This window comes from Acanthopagrus latus, chromosome 11 (genome assembly GCF_904848185.1).
Source record: "Acanthopagrus latus isolate v.2019 chromosome 11, fAcaLat1.1, whole genome shotgun sequence".
In the NCBI taxonomy this organism is placed as follows: Eukaryota; Metazoa; Chordata; class Actinopteri; order Spariformes; family Sparidae; genus Acanthopagrus; species Acanthopagrus latus.
In genome coordinates this window covers 17,380,156-17,399,909 of record NC_051049.1, presented here as the reverse complement: position 1 = coordinate 17,399,909, position 19,754 = coordinate 17,380,156, and the positions used below count along the sequence as shown (strand labels likewise).

The 19,754-nt window shown below is 39.3% G+C and overlaps 1 protein-coding gene across 5 annotated transcripts in view; it reads left to right on the top strand.

Moving 5' to 3' along the window:
• Positions 1-1,680: 1,680 nt before the first annotated feature.
• Positions 1,681-19,754, top strand: part of LOC119028421 (arf-GAP with coiled-coil, ANK repeat and PH domain-containing protein 2-like) — a 53,458-nt gene continuing 35,384 nt past the window's right edge. For 4 of the 5 annotated variants that reach the window (XM_037114372.1, XM_037114373.1, XM_037114369.1 and 1 more), the window contains exons 1-3: positions 1,681-2,107; positions 16,871-16,928; positions 19,399-19,518. In XM_037114372.1, coding sequence (XP_036970267.1) covers positions 2,055-2,107; positions 16,871-16,928; positions 19,399-19,518 — 231 coding nt within the window. In that variant the 5' untranslated portion in view covers positions 1,681-2,054. Of the gene's footprint in view, positions 2,108-16,870; positions 16,929-17,508; positions 17,699-19,398; positions 19,519-19,754 lie in introns of all 5 variants that reach the window. The other variant, XM_037114374.1, reaches the window with a different exon arrangement.

Sequence of the window (19,754 nt, the reverse complement as noted above, 5' to 3'; positions counted from 1 at the left end):
GAATTACATCATTTTAATTTTTTGTGTGTGAACCTATCCTTCAAATAAACATTAAATATTGTAATGTGTGTATTGTCTACCTAAAAATGTGAGGATTTCATTTATAGACTGAAAACCTTGTTGTGATTCCGTTACTTAACGCCACACGAGATTGCCCACTGATCACTGCAGGTGTCTGGGTGTGTACTCCATCTGCCACCAGATGGCGCTGTCCCACGACACATCCTCCACTCCCGTTGGATTTCTAGTAATCCTAATAGGATGAAGCAGGGGACCGCGTTCGTGGAGGGATTAGCCCGCATGCTTGGTGGTTCAGAGTGGGTTTACAGCGAAGACTGAACACGGCTTCTGCTGTTTCATTCAACCGCGAAACAGCGTTTCAACGCAATTGGCCGGAAAACTTTGTGTCATCCTTGGAAAAAGAAAAGCCGAGTGTTTGACGTATTGGTCTCTTTTACAGGTTTTAGTGGTTGGAGAATGTGTATTTGAGCGGTGACTGATGATTAAATGAACTGTGTACGACAGTGAGGGTGGGAGTAAGGCGCGAGGAGGCCGTCCTGACGCGCTCTCTCTCCTGGCGGCGTCAACGGTTCATTCCAATGGATCAGGAAGCGCCTGTCAACTCCTACGAAGATCGTGTAGGCGGATACAGAGGGATCGCTCTTGACTAGTTTTCAGAGTGATTATTTTTCACGTGATTGCAAAGCATGGAAGTTAAGATACCTATTAATGTAGTAGTAATAATAATTGAGAGCCTAATTCCCATTTCCCCCTCTAGATTAACTTGTGTTTCACCATCTTTCATCTTTCAACAGACATGATTAATTACATAAAACATAAAACAAAAAATCTACCACACAAGCGCCCATAAAAAAAGATAACATTCACATCAACGGCTGCCAACAGAACATAAATCTTTGTGAACATCCAGCCATCATCAGCGTCTCCAACTATCAGTAGTTAAAAAAATCATAAAGATATATAGTTGAGTGATCATCAGATGACTCATCCTAAACATTGAAGAGTCAGGACTGTGTCAAAGCCTCCTCCTGACTGCCAAGAATGAATCTCAGCATTCAGCCTTAATTAAAAAAAAATAAAAAATAAAAAATAAAAAATCAGTAAGACTAAAAATGAAATACTAAGTACTAAGTCTGAAAATATTTGTCTAAGCTTGAAAAATCGGCAACATGTATGTGTAAGTTTTTAATCATAGAACTCTTCCAGATGTTTTTCCTTGGTTAAAATTGAATTACTTTTGTCACCTTGCTAAAAAAGACAATTGATACTGTACATCCAATAATCCTCCTCCTCTTTTGTGTTGGATCATGGATGTTCTTCATTTTTGGAAATGGCATTTGTAATAAATGGACCCACATATTAAAATACATCCAGTTTTTAAAAATATGCCAGAAGGGTTCCTCATAATTCTGACTGACGGTCTTTTATTTTCTATTTTATTTTAATTTTGATTCAAGATATGATTTCAGTGTACAATCTTGGCTGCACATGCTGCTGACTGACACTTTCCTTCTTTTTATTGCCTTACTTTGTAATTTATCTGTATCAATGGAGACCACTTTCTCTTTCTTTTTCTGGTCCTGTCAGACCAAAGTTCAGCCAATTTCCATAAACTGGATCGCAGATGCGGAGTGATCCATCTGTTCCCGGTGTAGACGATCTGCGTGTGGGTTCTGTAGTATGTGCGTTGAAGAAAAGCTCCTCTCCCACTGGCTGCTATGACCTAGCTACCCGGACGACACTTTCTGTTTTCGGGACTGACCGCTGCGTCTCAAACAGTTTTGTAGCGTTTTTTGCCGATCATACATTCAGCACACAGTCGTTTATGGGTCGCATTGCCGCGACTTTTTAATCGAAGCTGCTGGCCCCTTAGGCTAGCTGGCTAGCAGAGCGGTGACAGAGTGGAGCCAGCTGGTCGGACAGAGGTACAGTAACGTTAGCAAACAAGCTAATTAGCCCCGTAAGACTGAGCCTGGATTACTGTCTTTATTCAAAGAGAACGCAAGTCTGCGGGTTTGACTCACTGCGGCAAAATGAAGATAACTGTGGATTTCGAGGAATGTTTGAAGGACTCCCCGCGGTTCAGGTGCGTGCTGACAACCAGGCTTTTGTTCTTCTTAATTGTTATTTATTTATCAGAGGGAAAAGTATCCAGCTAGCTGCCCTGCTAACCTTCGTTAATCAGCAGTAACGAGCTAGCTGTTTGCTGCCTGCCACTTTTCTATTTTCGTCTCGAAGAAAGCTGGGGCCAGCCGGGGAGGCTGCCTGATGGGGCAGGAAACCAAACACAAACTCACTGACGAGTGTGTTAGGCATACATGAGCAGTGGCAAGCTGTTCCACTGCCTGTTTTCTGCATATGAATTATGGAAGGATGGTAATATGTGTTAAATATGAATGCAGAAATTCACAGTCTGTGCCAGTGGCATTTATATGCCATTGTTAAAAACGTCAAGCCGACTGTACTAAACTGTATGACACCCCAGCTTTGGTTTGCTCCTTGTGTGCAGAATATCACAATTTACTATAACTACTATTCAGCTGAGATTTTATGCATTTTTTTTCCTAATAACACTAGGGCTACAACTGCAATTACATTATTTTAACCATGGGTTAATCTGTTAGTTAATGGTTTTGTCAGTAATGTGTAAGAAAATGTTTAGAAAAATGTCAATTACAATATCCAAAAGATCAAGATCGTCCAACAACACAAAACCATTATGTTTAATGCTGTAGAAGACACCAAAAATCAGCAAATAGTCATGATTTCTGTTTGAATCAATCACTGCACAGCCAAGTTGCTGATTCATTTTCTATTAATCGACTTCTCTATATGCTCATGCTCACGCTCTCTTTTGATCAGCCTATTTGGGCTGAAAAATGCAGGAAAATAGTGATAAAAATGTTCATTACAATTTCCCAAATTTTACTGGACTTGCTAGGACAGTCCAACACCCCCAAATCATTGAGTTCAACACTGTAAAAGGCAAATAAAACAAGCAAACAGTCACATTTAAGTAGCTGTAATCAATGAGTTGCTGTCTTTCTTTCCTAAACCATGACTTCGGCAGTGTAGTTACTGATTCATTTTCTGTTCATCGTCTACTCTGTTAATCATTTCAGCTGTACAGAGCTCTTACCTCCTCTCCCACCACCCACATTAGGTTGTTTGAGCTATAACATGCAAGAAAATTACTGTTGCGTGTATTACTGCAGAAGGCAAAGAAAACCAGGGAAAGATCACATTGAAGTAGCTGTATTCAGTGATTTTTTGGCATTCATTGCTTAAAACATGACTTTAATTGTTGCTGATTCATATTCTGTCACTCGACTACTCAAATCATTGCTTCAACTGTCCTTTCCCACCAGCCACTTCAGGCTGTACAGCCTAAAACTGTTATCTATTTTTATGAATACACATATTATTCAATATTTGTATGACAAGTCCACTCCAAATTCTAAATGAGCTCTTCAGCAGTTTTGTCATGTGATGTTTTCCTGGCAGCAGAGTCACTTCTGACATCATAACTCAGTAACAACTTCTTCTTTCCTCTCAGTTCGTCAGCCTGAATGTTGTGAAAAATGGGATGTTTGCTCTCGACTTCCTCCTCACTCTTGCTCTGCGTTTGTCCAGAGTTTTGAGAAAGCGCCTCCCTCCCTCACCCCTTCCTCCCTCAGCCCCCGCTCCCTTTGCTGCTGCTGCTGCAGAAACATCCTCTCACAGAAAAACGAGGAACAGATGTTAGAAAGTTGTTTGCAGAAGAATGGAAGATCTTTTTTTTTTTTTAATCATAGCATTTCCTTTAGGATCACATTCAGAAGGAAAACTTTCCAGTCAGCTGTGTTATTTGATTTTGGCTGGTCCAACACACTAGTGACATACATCCCAGTGTATTGCCAAAACTGCTGGAATAATAGGACCTATGTCATTATTATACCCAATATAAATATGAAAGTGTTGAGCCAAGCAGTGTGATTGGTCCTGAATTAACTAGTATTTATTTAAAGCTGGCAGTTCTAGTCAAGTCTTGCTAACCTATTCTGTCAACTTTTTCTCTCCTCCTGTGTATTATCATCATCATCATGAACCCTAATCGTCATCATTCATACTTGTTTGCCAAAATGAGTCTTCTTCCCTGACAGAAGTCAGTCATTTTTTCATTAGTAAGTCAATAACAGCCAGCCAAAAAAACTGTATTTAGTTGAGAAATTTGTGACTTTGTAGACTAGATGGATAAGTCAGCTAGAGCTGCTGGGGTTGGTCAATCTAAAGAAAGTTGATCACCAACCATTGTTATGATTCATTTTATCATTTCAGTTATTTTTCAAACAAAAATGTAAAAATTTACAGGCTCCCGCTTCTTAAATGTGACAAAATTGCTTCTTTTCTTTGTGATTTTTTTATCCTTAGGACTTGGACTTAGGACTGCTGGGTTAAAGAAGCAGTCTAAAGATGTCACGATCATGTAAGCGTAGCTCCACCTGTTCACCCTGAGCAGACGGTCTAATTAGCTTGAATAAACAAACACGTACTGTTGTGCAGCTAGGCATGTTAAAAGTGCTGGTCAGGTTTTTGTAAACAACCTAAAGCTAAAACAGTTAATTGGCAACTACTTTATAAGGAATGAATCACTAACTCATTTTTTTAAAGCAAAAATCACAAATGTAAGCAGGTAACCGCTTCTCTTGTAAGGATTTTTGGATTTACTCAATGTCTTTGGATTATGATCTGATGAGACAACACGGGCAATTTAAACACTGTTTTTGGATATTCATGTATCAATGATTATGTGAGACACTAAGTGACAGGTTAATCTATAATGACAGTATTTGTTTTGTCTCTTCACATATAATTTCCTTCGTGTGTCACCTGGTCACACGACTCCTGTTGGATGAGATGAAGATTTTCCAAGAGTCAACAGGCTCCATTTCCCAACTACATGTATTTTCCCACACACTCCATGGACAGTCCAGACTTTAACACCCCCAGACTCTTACTTATCTCAAGCCAGATAAAAAGCGACAGAATTGCGGCTTCCAAATGTAGATTCTCAAGACTTTGGCACCACCTGAGTATCAAAATTACTGACAATCTCTCAGCTGTGTTAAATCATGTTACTCTGATAAGAAACCACTTCCTATCATCCTTTGCAGCTATGCGTTCAGCTAAGCACATAACCTGATCTTTGTCTATATTTTTAGTGCCCTCGGACCTTTGAGAGAGTCATCTCACAAAGTTTCCTGACGGCCGTCCACTGCAGGTTCATGGTGATGGGTTGGGTCTGATCAGAGACTTGACAGCACAGTGTGACCACTGTTTTACTCTTATTTTTCCATCCCCCACTCATTATGTTTGGCCAGCAAAGAGGATGGAGCAGGAGAGAACGAGAGAATAGATGAAAACATGGAATATACAGCCGTGCTGAGCAGCTCTTGCTCGTTTCAACATCTGTTTCCATTTTGGTGTTTGCTTTCAACTTTGTGCCAGAGAATATGGAGCCCCCAAATGTAGAGAGGGTTGTTTTCAAGTGGTAATTTGGCACACCCCACATATTTTTTTCACTCTCATCCTCATTTTAGTTGGGAAGCTGTCTTTGGTCGTAAACCATGCTTTCAGCCTGGAGGAGAGATCCACTAGTGCAAAAATTATGTATTTTTGGCAGTAACCCTAGTAGCCTACTTTTCCACTTGAGAATAGACATTAGACTCAGCCTTTCCTGGCTCCTCTTCAACTATGAGAGTTGAAAATTCCCTTCAGAGGACCGAGGCCTTTCTCCCCACATGTATGGGAGTAAATGTTTTATATAGCTAGTGTGCCTTTTTAATCCTGCAAGATCCCCAAGGAGACTAAAGTTTGCTTTTATTGGTAGTTAAACAACAATAATTTTGACAGTTGGTTTAGCCTGAGTCCCATATGATGGAACAACACTTGGCACATCTGTGGAGCTGAAATGTGATGCTGCAATTAATTGTTTAGTGGTTAACTGTTAAATAAATTTCCATCTATTTTCATATTGACTTATTGGCTTGAGTAATCTTTCTAAGGTATAAAAGTCATAATTCTCTGATTCCACTTTCTTAAATGTGAACATATTCTGGTTTCTTTACTCCTCCGTGACAGTAAACTGATTATCTTTGGGTTGTGGACAAAACAAGACCTTTGAGGACATCACCTAGGACTGAGCAAAGTTTCTCACCATTATCTGACATTTTATAGACCAAACAAGAAACCACTTCAATTGAGTACATAATTGACAATAAAAAGTAGTGTTGGTTGTAGCCTGACTGAAATGTTACAATATCAGTTTCTAATTGGGCAACACAAGAAAGAAGAAGTTGAAGAGACTGATAAATAAAATGTCACTTGAGTAGAGAGAAAAAAAATCGTGATTATTTTGACAGCAATATAATTCTCGGTAATCTTTGCTTCACACTGTTCATATTCACATTTATTGGGGTCTGTACCAATTTGGAGAGCAAGATTTGTAAGCCAAGACATCTGTCTGTGCAGGACATCATTTTAATGCTGTTTTGTCAATCAAATAATTGCAGCTGTTGCAATGTGGATATACGACTTCGCTATATTGTATTTTTGATAATATTTTGGAACCTGGTGCAACCCTTAATGGAGACACAAACTGCCCAGAAGTGAGCTCAATTCTGTCAGTAGCAGCAACCATTTTCCCTGTCTTCACTCCCTTCTCGACCATGATAACATGATTGCTTACTTCTAATCAGTGTTGCTGACTGACCTTGGCCCAGTGCCATGATATGAAGTCACTGGTTGAACAGCTCCGGTTGCAGTTTCCCCTGAGTCATAGACAGCAGCTGTAGAGGCAGCAGATCACTGTCAGTCTTCTGTAATTCAGAACCCAGAGTCTGATGAGGAGGATGCTCATCCTGAAATACTCCCTGGTTAGTTTCCCATAGGAGTCCAGCTACAGGCTTGTTAACATGCTGGCCTTGTTGCAGTTTTATTTAATTGAGCTTGGGTCCATTTCCTTTTAATGGTATTAATTAAGGCAATTAACAGCTAATGGATTGTGAGGGCTGACTGTACACCTGCTGTAGTGGTACTGCTGGGCACCGCTGTATTTCAGAAAATATGGAGCAGCATAGTAAATAAAATAAAGCCAATATAATATCCTGAGACTTCTTATTGTACAATTATTTTATTAGAGCGCTGCCAGCTTAAAAATATGTTGTTTATTATGCTTGACTTATTTGAAGTAGAGCTGAAACAGTCAGTTGATTAATGGATTAGTTTGATTCCAGCTACTTAAATTTGACATTTCTTCTGTTTTTAGTGAACTAAATATATTTCTTTTTTTTTTTTTTTAATCTGTTGGTTGGACAAAACAATTTGAAGACCTCCATTTGACCCTTGAGTTTTTCCCCAACTTCTGACTTTTACAGGCCAAACAAATAATCAATTAATTTTTAAAATATTTGGTGGATTAAGCAACAATTTAAATAGTGGTTACTTTCACAACAATTATCTATCAAAGAAATGATTTCTGTTTAATATTTTCAATAATAAATGAGCTAACTGAAACATTTTAGCCTGCCATTCACTCCTAAATCTTGACTGTACATCCTGAAAATGTTATAGCAGTGACATCTACCATCTCCTCACTCTGTGTTTCCTTCCTGCACCTTGTAACAATGACATAGGAGGACTGAGGATGTACAGTTAACATGAAATTGGCCTTAATGTGCATTCATTACAACAACAGGCAGAACATCCCCAGAGCCTGTGTACCGGTAACTGTTTATCTTTCAGTAATGACCTCATCTTGTTGATGTTGTCCAAACTCGTGCATCTAATGGTGGGTTTTACCACAGCGGGGCCCCACCACCACCTCTCCATAGCACCACTCCTCCGTTCCCGAACAATTACAGGATCTACGTCACAGCACTGAAGCTCACCCCATTCTTCATGTTTCCATCCACACTAACAGATTCCAAGTGTTGAACTGTTTGCCACTAATGACACCACTGTCATTTCAGTCCAGTAGAAAACCCTATACACAAAATGAAAGCAAACACCATGTGCAAGCTTCTTTCTATACCTTCAAACATTATTGACTTCAGCGGCACCAGAGGGAAGAAGAGATTACAAAATGCTACCAGTCACTATACGAGATATAATTAGAAAACATCAAGGGAAAGTTGTAACACAGAGCTTTTCAACTGTCAGACATATCTAAATTGGATTAGTTACAGTCATGTTGAAGTAAGCCTGCTTCCGGCTAACTGTGGAGTTAGCAGCTCTATTGGGAAAGGAAAATATGAGTTTGGACTCTGTACTGCGGATACTTGACATTAAATGACTCTGTTTAGGACTGGCGAATGTATCATGATGTTAGGGCTGCAACTAACAATTGTTTTATTTCTCAGTTAATTGGGCATTATTATCATGACGATTTGATTAATTGTTTGGTTTTTAAATTCTCAGAAAGTGGTGGAAAATGACCACTGAAGTCTTTATTTTGATGGTTTTGCAGCAAAATCCTCACAATTGAGGAGCTGGAACCAGGTTACATTTTTTTTTCTGAAAAATGCAGATTAATATCTGTCTGATCGCCTAATTAATTAATCAACTAATGATTTTAACTTTTTATATGACGTTAAAAAGCAGCGAAGTATTGTAAGATAGAAACAGATTTTGAGTCAAACAAGCCAACATCTGCATTCAAAGATATATTCCAGTGAGCAGGAAAGTGCAAATAGGTGAAGAGCAGATGGTCTCAGAGGGTCGGCTTGTGTCTTTTGAAGTGCCGAGGTCTAAGCCACAGAAGACTCTATTGTGTTGGCAGCGTGGACGACAAACCTGTTCAACCGCCTCAATCCTGCATGCAGAGTGCTGGCCTGCTGCCAACAGCCACACTGAGCAAGAGAGGCTGCGGCGCTCTTTCTTTCAAATCAGGGTCACTGAATCACTGGAAAAGAATTAGGTGTCTCCGTCTTCACAGGAGATGTTACTACAGTATGTAGTCATAGCTCTGAGTAACAGGTGGAGGGCAAGTAGTAACACAGATGGGGATTTCAGGCTTTGTTTGTTTCTGTTGTTTATTTTGGTTGGTTGCTGGCAGTGAAAAAATTGTAGTCACCCGCTGCGAAAATAACACCATTTTATGTAGATGTTTACTCAAAGTAGCTACAATAAAACATGTGCACAGATTTTAGTGGATTCCAGGGCCGGCCAGTGAGGGTTGGTTCCATCTCCACCGGATACAATTTAAAGTAGTATTTGTGCTAATGTCCAAACTTTTTTCCTTGGCGTGCCAAAACTGAAACTTCATAGAGGGCCATGGGACAAAAGCTAACCCCCAAGTCAGAGAAGCATCCCAAGTTCCCTTTCTTGAGTAATTTCCTGTGCAGTTTCGCTTTTAAGAGCATTTTACCTTTCAAAAAAGGAACAGCAGGAACATTTATATAATGTTTTTTTTTTTTATTTAGAATTGGTTCATTTTATTTTTGGTTTGATTCATATGGTGGGACAACTTTGACAGTCCTGGTCATCGCGGCTCCCTGACCTGAATGTTTTAGATGATACTCTGCTCCAACACACCCTGATTCAAATGAATGGGTCATTACTGGGCTTCAGCAGAGCATGATGACAAGCTGATCATTTGAATCAGGTATGTGTGAGCAGGAAAACACAGAAACCATGCAGGTCAGGGAGCCTTGAGGACCAGGATTAAGAAGGTCTGGGCACTGGTATAGATCATACAGTGCCTATAATTAGAATTAGAATTGTAGTATATTTTATAGTTTGATTACTTTTAGTGCTGAAAGATTGAATTCCCATTTTAGGGTAATCCTAATTTAAAGTAACTTGCTCATTGAAAAACAGTGATCTCAAACTCATGCCTCTTTGCTGCTGGAAACTTGCTACAAGAAAAGAGTCATGGTGGAGAGTAAGAAACGTTAAAAAGCCTGGCTTCATTTCATAAAGAGAGATGACCAGAGTTTTAGTTGATACATCTGTAAAATGGTTATTTGAAGTAGGGTGGAAACATCAGCCAAATGTTGAAACATCTTTGTATACAACAGGACCATGAATTTCCTTTAATGCCATGTACTTGATGCTCTTTACAGGAGCGCCTCTGCTTCCCAGCAGGCTCGTCTGTTACCTCAGAAAAATCTCCCACAACAGCGCCACACAGACAGGCTGAGCAGGTTTTTTATTTGACTTAGAAAACTAAAAATGAAAAAAAATCACAAATGTTCTCTCATATAATCGATTTTAGATCTCGTTGCTAAACCGAATTCTCAGGCTAAAGCTAGCATGACTAAAATTGTCTAGGAATCATAAAGAGAAATGATATGAACAATAAGCTGAATACATAATACCATTGCTATTAGTCAGATCTTATTAATTCCCATCCCTAAAACTTAACCAAATAGTTGTTGGTTCCAACTTATCATCTGTGAACATTCCCTTTGAAAATGCTTTTCTCTTTGTTATATTTTTTGTAAATGAACTATATCTGATTGTTTTGTACCAATTTGACAAAAAAACTAAACAAATTAAAAATATATCTATGAGGAAACCTGAACTGAGATGACAGCAGTTATAAGTTACTTCTATGATAATGTACAGGGAATTAGGCAGAGGTGTGGTCGTAATTTGAAGATATATTGCCACTCATGAAAATACTATCAGCTAATTATGGTACAAAGATCAACAGTAAATTCTGAAATCATTAGTTATTTACCAGACCGGTAAACAAATAGGTGGCTTCTCCTCTAGACGTACAGTTTTGGGGAAGTCTGTCTGGCATATACTGTGGATCCTTTGCGTGATCTTGGTCAACTTAAAGCGAAATAAGACCCAAACGTTCCCTCAGTGATGCTGAATTGGCCTCTTTCTCACTGATGTGGTTTACAAGGCAGGCTTTTTTTCCTTCCTCTCTTTATGGGCTGTAGTCTCCTTCATACCACACGTCTCTCTTTATTTAGCCCCAGCTTCACCCTCACACCCAAACAGCACTTAAACCAGGATGTCTTAGTTTCCTAATTTATATTGTTCCATTTGGTGAAAAAAGCTAGTAATCATATGTTTCTTTTTTCTTTTCCTCTGGATTTTACTCCTTCCAGCCCAGCTTTGTAACAGAGGGAGAGTCCTCTCTTAGCTGTAAAGGTCAACAAATGCGGTGGATATGATTTCTCTGTGGTGCTGAATGAGTAAAACTAGACACTGTGTAGTCACAGCAAATATACTGGACGCTGACCACATGAACTCTGGAGCATTTACTTCTCTAACACAATTTATTAGGCATTAGAACTGAATAGACTCCAAAAGACAATGTTTAAATGGTACAAAAAGGAGATGAGAACTTAAATGAATATAAAACAGAAAAGAATCAACTGCTGTTTTGATATAAACCTTAATTAGTAGTCTGAGGTATTTTTTCAGTAAAATTGTCATTGATATCAGCAACAGCCCACTTTGTTCACAATTGGGAGTGCTGGTCGCACAAAACAAGCAACTTAAAGATATCAACTTTGGTTCTAGGAAAATGGGATTGGCTTTTTATAAACAAAACAATTTGCACATGATTCAGTGAAATAATAGATGGATTATCATGTAATGATCTTTAATTACATGATCTGTACTCAGCTGTTTATTCATGTACTTGTAACTCATGAAAACATCACAGATTTAAGATAACATTTCAAAATCCATAGTTATGTAGAGCAACTAGAATATTTTATTCAGTTCAGTTCACAAATTCCACCAATCCTATCAAGTATCTAAAACCTGAGAAACCTAATTAAATGACACAAAAACACAACACATGGATGAACCTTTAGCCATTGTATTTTTGATAAAACCTTGATACTGCCAGGATGTCTTCATCCAGTGACTTAAAACAAAATGCATTAATGATGCTACTACGATATATTGTGGCGCATATTTTGACGTTTGTCTCGTTTATGGGAATTTAGTTCAGTGAGACAGGATTGTTCACTGATTACATCTTCACCACAAAAAAGACCTCCTTATGTGTACCTGGACGACAGCTGCTGCTTCTTCCGAGTTATCAGATGTCAGATGTTTTTCCAGAATCCCTTTGCTGCACTGAGAATACCTGCATCATCTAGGCAGTCTGCTTATCACCCAGACGACTTTATCACACCGTGTGTGCTGTTGAGAGATGAAAACTTTGATGCTACAATTCAATATTGAGATAATATTGTGTCACTACATTGAGGAGGTAGAAGTGTGTCTGTATGTTCCAGGTAAATATATGATTGTTGCGTCTTTATTTTCTGAGACTTTCAGATGTCAGTTTTCAGATACTCTCTGCCTGACTGACTTAATTGAGAGCATTAAGATGTTATATCATGACCATCAGCAGACACATGCATGTGGTGTAGAGCTGCACAATTGATAGAAAAAGATCAAAATCACAATATGGTCAAGTGCAGCGTCAAAATGGCCCTCCTGCGGAGATGTTTGGCAGTGCCACCTTTTATCATTTAAAAGATCAGGTGTTTCATGGTCCAGAACCTTTTACTTCAGTATTTACCTTGTAATTAATTAAATGGAGATACATTTAGAAAATGTGTGACCCCATATAGGAAGTACATATTAAGACTATGAATTTGTGCACTGTTACAACACATACAACAATAGGGGCCCATAGGCAGCTGTTGAATTGCTAGGCTAAGGACTGCTGGTGTTTCTCTGAATTCCCTCTCTTTGGCCTCTTCTCCTCTATGTATGTTCATATTGTGTGTAGATGATTTGCACTGTAGATTTATGTAAATGCTGTGTATTTTAGTCTTTTACCAGAGCCTTTTCCTAGCATCTGTAACACCACATATTCTACAGCAAAAAAGAGGTGCGTGTTGATGTTGGAATTAAAAGTCTGTGTCTCTCATTCTCGCAAGCTGTCTTCTTCTGCTCATTATCCAGACTCAGGCTGGACATGCTCCAAGGTCAGAGCTGTGAGGCAATGGCCCAGATTTTCATTTGCCAGGGCCCCTCCTTTTTCTTATCCTCTGTCAGCACTTTCACAAGTTCACCCTGCAGGCTCAAGTTACGAGATTAAAAGGAAATAGTCGTGTTCTCGTGGTTGCATACAACGCCAGAGAGCAACTGGCTGACAAAGGACGGAGTTAGATTTCCAAGGCAGTGTTTTTCTAAACCATTATATTTCCAGGGAAAGATGACTGCAGTTGCCTAACATTTTCAGGCCATCCTGCTTTGTTGAGAGACTAAAAAATATTGCTGGATTTAAGATTCATAGAGCTGCTTACAGCATGTATTTAAACATACAATTGAAAATTAAAAAAGAATTGGCATGCCCATGCTTTAATTCCTCAATCAAAGAGCCTTTGATGGATTAGTAAAGGTATTCTTGTGGTGGCTTTTGTGAGGGGGTGATATTGGTGTTAATACCCTATTCTGTCATCATTTTTGTGAAGATTTCACCAAGATCTTCCAGTGATGTCTAATCTGGGACATGCTGCTCTGTGAATACTTTGCCCCTTGACTGCTGATAATACTGGTGAGCCAAAGATTGAAGCTTGTACTTGCTGCATTTGTATGAGCAGAATGCCCAGTGTATAAATAGAGAACAATATAAGAAGAGGACAAATCTTCTTGAAGTGAGACACTGGTGTCTTTCAGCAGTCACGATTCTGGATGATTCACCAAAGAAATGGACTTCGCCTGTAGCAACTTACAAAGGCAAACAGGGCTTGTAACATGCTCTTTAGCTTTTGACCAGGATTAATGTCTCCATCAGAGGGGGAAGCTCTTTATTGCTTTTGACCCTTTTTTGCCCTCCCGGTCTACTTAAGTCCTTAGTTCATACCACTGTGTTTGGTTTGTTAACAAAATCTCATAAAAATGAAAACTACAGTGATGCAGCTCTGTGTCAGTTCCCATGTTCCGTGGCTATTTCTCTCAGACTAGTTTTGTTCAATCATTTAGTACAGAAGAGTTCATAAAACAGATACTAGTTCAAGTTTAGGTTTATTGTATATTTTCTTTTATACAGTTATTCAGTGTTGGTTTTACACCTACGAAGACTTAAAAGATTCAGCAGAATTGGGCCTAGTCAGTTTCTGCCTTCTCAACAGTTTGGTTTTGGCATCGTGTTTCTGCCTGTGCATGCTTTTCTGATTCATAAGCCTTAGCTGCAACACCAGTTTATTTCTGTCTCCTGGTGAACATCATAGATCCACTTGGTCATGGCAAGAGTTGACCAGTCTGCTATGTTTGAGCTCAGGTTCAGCAGTGGAGCACCACTCTTGAAGATAGTGGGATTTATTCTCTTGAAGGTAAGATCTTTGGCAGTAAGGAGGTCAGACTGTCATGCAGCCAGATTTTGGTTTGTCATCAATCAGCCTTTTGCCCTAGTATTTATCTTGGATTCATCTAAGACTGCAGCACGATACTGGTCTCAAGACACACTGTGGGATGTACATTGGATATCTACAGTATTTACCCCTACCATATTAATATTATTAATAGATGTATGCATATTTCATGTTTATGTCAAGTCTCATGTCCGTCAGAACATAATATTTTTGCTTATATTATTAGAATAAAGTGTTTCTTTAACCAAATAACACTTCCATATTAATTCCAGTAAAGGCCCCATTAAAAAGAATTCCCAACACCTCAAATACTGACACTTTGGGATGGCTTCTGACCCGACCTACAATCCCAAAGCATCAGTATTTGACAGGTCAGAAAACTCAAAGCATCAGTATTTGAACCAATTGAGAATGAGACTTAAACATCAACTGTCTTACAGATTGGACCTTTTATGGGTCATGTAACTAATAGTCATAAAATATGATAATTGTGTAATACCATATTAGGGTTGGGCAGTTGGATCTATATATCCTCGATGGGCTCAACTCATTTACTTTTGGTTTGTTGGAGCTGATATTTTGGTGTAATTTTGGCATTTTATCCTTCTGGTGCACCTCCTTGAAAATTTTACTCCAAAAATGATTAACCTGTAAGTGCCAAAAAAACGTTTCTTACCATGATTAGAGAAGAGTCAAGGAGGAGCAGAAGTGACCAGCACAAAGAAATGCCAGCAGCGGGAGCAGTGCAGGTTCACCACTCGCACTGAAGTGTTTGGAATGAATTAAATTTATGCACACTTCAAAAACAGTTTGAAAAATGCAACTTGCAGCATTTTGTATTGATATTTTTCCACCACAAATCCAGTTAATCTCTTTGCATTGAGGAGTGCAGGGATGAAGAGCTTGTCTGGCGGGAGCCGAGTGTCTCTCGGAGATGGCAGATTGCTTCACTTGGATCCTTTGGCTTGATCGCTGACGTTTCCTCAGTTAAATCAGTTATTTGCTGTAGCAGAAGTACATCCAAATGGGTGACGTTTTTGTTTTTATCAGCGTTGTTACTTGCAAATAAAGCGGTATCAAACATCAACATTTTCAAGGTACATTGTTGAAGTTAGAAATTCCAGATTTGTGACAACATTATGTACTTGAACACAGCAATCCTTGATCGCAGCTGGCGCAGTCAGCCTCCTGTTTTTCCCCTGACAGTGACCACATGTTGGCAGCTGTCAATGTGACACCATACGGTAGAACAAACAGCTGGAGGGTCTTTGGGGAACATCACCCGCTGCTACTGCGAGGTGTCACTCTTAATCCCTTTGCAAAAAGTGACGTACGTCGCACACACGCTCGCACACTCACAGTGCTGCATGATATCTTGAATGAAAGGAAGACGTCTGCATTAAAGCATCAAATTCATGTTCTTTCAAGTGTTTAACACAGGGGGAAAACACATAATTAGCCTGAAATCTAGATCATCCCTTTCACTACAGTTATGAAACATTTGCAGTGGTCTTTTGTGTGAAAGTAAAGTTTTTTTCCGCATATTATTAGTGCTAAACTGAGCAAGAGTCTCCTAGAAGTCACATGAGAGGTGTAGGACATAACTGATGATGTAAGACTTTACACCATAGAGAAGTAGTGCTGTTTCATTTCTTCTCTGGTTCCATCATTCACTCACTGCTGTGAGGTCTTAATCTGAACAACCCTTTTATCTAATTTCATTTATTCATCTTGTCGTTATACCTTTTTGTGTTTTCCTTAAGTTTACCATGTACTATAGTGGAGCCACTAATCAGCTGCTTATGTACGTTTCCTACACTGACGTAAGGTCACAGTAACGTGCTTTAACACGGATCGTTATCAAAACTGAGGAGAGATTAATTCATCAAGCCTGTGCTGGGTGTTTCTCTTTTGCCTGCTCACATACTCAGAGGCTGTCGATCCTGTGGAGAACCAAGCTGTGCTTCGTCACGTTTTAAAGGGCCGAGTGCCAGACCCGACTCCAGCCCTGTGGTATTACCCAAAATGGCAGTTCTCAGTTTGGCTGCCTCTAATGGTGTATGTTTCTTATGTACTTGTGTCGCTCGTGGATATATTATCATGTATTGCAATTGTAGTATTCAGAGGCTGTAATTGTATGGGTATGTTGTTGAAATGTTAATTGTTACATTTAATTTGAAATATCAACCGTATTTAAAAATGGTCAAGAAGATGTGTGCGCATATGCAACATTGGGGCAAATAATTGGCCCAGTGTTGCATTGGCCCCCAATTACAGTGTGACAGGACACGCAGGACAGGTGGAAATAGGTAATAATGTGGCAAAGATCGTATTCCAGACTAGCAGTGAGGGAGATCAAGTTCTTTGAATATGGACTGCAGTTTGTTTTTTTTATCATCTTCTTTTCAAGATCTCAGTCAACTTCAATGCCTCTCTGTGTCTGTGAAGTTGATAGTATTGAGTCATGGTTCCATGTGATTTCAAATGCTTTTTTTCTTTCTCCACAGAGCAACCATAGAGGAAGTGGAGGGGGATGTGTGTGAGTTGGAATCTAAGCTTGACAAAGTGAGTACCACCCATGGAAAACATTGCTTAATTGTTCATTTGTTCTACTGTGTGTGAACTGGCAGCTGCAGAGGAGATTCTGTATGTGGAAAGTTTCAGGTTTGTCCCTGGCCTGTCCCTAGTATATCCCCAGACAGATTACCTTTGAAGTTAGACTCTAATATAGACTCTGAAGAAGATGACGACACCCATTAAACTGTAATACACATACTGTAATAAACATTTACTTCTGTAATCCCTCTGTATCACAAATTTTGGACCAGATCACATCACTGTTCATTGCCAACACAGTGGGCAAATTAACACCAACTGCCAGGCAAAAGGTGCTTCACCTGAGCCTGATTAATTATCGCTTTGAGTCCTTTTGCCAAGTAGCATGTGGCGAAAACAATCACATTTTTTTTATCAATGTCATAAAACATTTGGAATCCATTTGTCCATGACAGTGGGAGAGAAAGTTTTTAAGTGCCATGATACTCGTTATGGTTTGGATTTTTCCCAAACAATGATGGGAAAACGTAATGGGCTACTTATCGCTAGTTATATTCTGCGATGATGTCATAACAATCCCTCTTTTCAGTGGATCCCTGCTGAGCAGAGAGTATGTTCCCTAGCTGAGGGCGAGACTTCGAGCTTGGAAGATCCCAGTTCATTGTTCCTGGACTTACAGTCTTGCAGAGTACCACCCTCCTCCTCACTCCACCTCTGTGACTCAGCCCCGGCCTCACTTCCCCTCTTGCTCTGGAGAGGAAGGATCTGCAGGGGAGTGGGTGTGTTGGTGTATATGAGTATGGTTGCGATACCATGAGTGGTTGCGATACCATGAGTGATTACGTATGTGTTGATGGGTGGAGTCGAAATGGTCCAGAGTTTAGCCTTTTATTGAGCTTCCTACAGACAAGTTCATGCACAGCCACGTTGTCAAAAATAAACACACCTTAACTGTGCCAGTATTACATTGCTATTTTTGATAAGAGACTGATAAGAGACTGTAGCTGTGGCTGGTATCTTACAGCTGAGGTTTCAGATGTACTTCCAGATGATGCTGAGGTCAGATTTTATTGTTACAGCTGCTTTTGTTTCAAAGAATTTGAACCACAGTTCAGTGTTCATAGTTCCTTTTTTATTTTGAAATGTAATTTCCTTACAGAGAAAAAAATGGAAATACCTAAGCAAAAGATTTTTGAGATCACTATTAAAGGTGCAAAGTGTAAGAATTTTGTTTGAAAACATTCAAAATGTAATAAAAATGATCAACAGAATGTGAAGGAATAACATTTTTTGGTGATGCTATGGGTTGCAAAGCTTGTGTAGCATGCTAACCTGCTAGCCCCACCCTGACCCAGTTCAAAGTTCCTCTGCTAGCAGTGAAGTCATGGACTGCTAGCTGCATGGCAAACTGAGCTAACTAGATAATGGCAGCTTTAGTTGGTAGCAGTTAGTGGGTACTCTCCTGAAATGTTGCCACCAGTTTGTTTGGGTATGAATTGAACAGGTGACCAAGTCTTACATATTTTGCCTTTTAAACAAAAAAGAAAAAACAACAACAACAGAAAAACAGTAAACAATACATTACTGAACTCATAAACTGTACTATAAACTATACCCTCAGGCCCTTCTAAAATGACTATCCAGTTGAACATTTACACCTTGATGTAAATGTTCAACTGGATAGTCATTTTAGAAGGGCCAGTTTGGGATGCTGTTTCATTATATTGAGAGCTGTTTCTGACCCACCTCATTTGTGTAAATGTGGTCAAGATAAGGGCTGTTTTATTAGACAGGATTAGTTCTGCGCAAGATGTGCTTAACAAACTGCTAACTGTGTGTATCCAGGTGGATCAGAGCAAAAATACAGTAGAGAAAAGCAGTGGTAGTTGAGTCTTAATGAACCAGCAGGTAGGATTTAGTGGCATCTGGGTAATTGTAATCAGCTGATTACTCCTCAGTACTAATGTTACATCTAAAGCCTTAATGAACAAGAAATGAGCATTTTGGCTTTAATTTATTAACTGCGTGTTGATCATTCACTCTTCTTCTAAGGAAACTGCTTAAAATCACCATTTTTAGTTCTGTTATTTAGCAGCTTGAGCTGCGGTGGCAAATTCAGACTGTGTGTCATCTCCTGTGTGGGAGTGGATGGAGACCGGCCAGCGTTTGTTGTGAGTTTACATAACCTGGAATTATCTTTGCCCCCAATGAGTCAGAAGGGAAAGAAGTGCCTGTTGTTAATTACCAAGAAAATAAGCAGTATCATGCTTTTCAGCATTGGTCTCATGCTCTGCAGCACCAAGTTCCACCAGTTCTACCATTTCTGAATCTGTTTTTGGGAGCAAATTTCAAATGTATTTCATAAGAGAAAATACCCTGAAGAAATTACTACATCCTCGCTCTTTTTCTGTGTATAACTGCATTTCTTGATTTCCCTTTTGCCCTGTAAGCATTTGTCTCTTTCCCTTTCTCTCTGCAGTTGGTGAAGTTATGTATTGGGATGATTGATGCTGGAAAAGCCTACAATGCAGCCAACAAGCAGTTTGTTAGCGGAATCCGGGAGCTAGCCCAGCAGTCCACCAAAGATGAGGTCATCGAGGTAAACAAACAAACAACCTGGCTTGACCTGAATCGTAGAACCTCACTATCATTAATGTAATTGAAGTGAAGGAGAGCACACCTCTTTTGACATTTAATAGAATTATGGAATATTTAATGTCATTTAAAGGCATACTATGCAGGACCTTTGGGTTGCTGTTTGTAAACACAGCATTCATTCAAATCTGGAGAAGGTAGTTTATTGACCAGATTATTACCAACAGCATACACATTTCT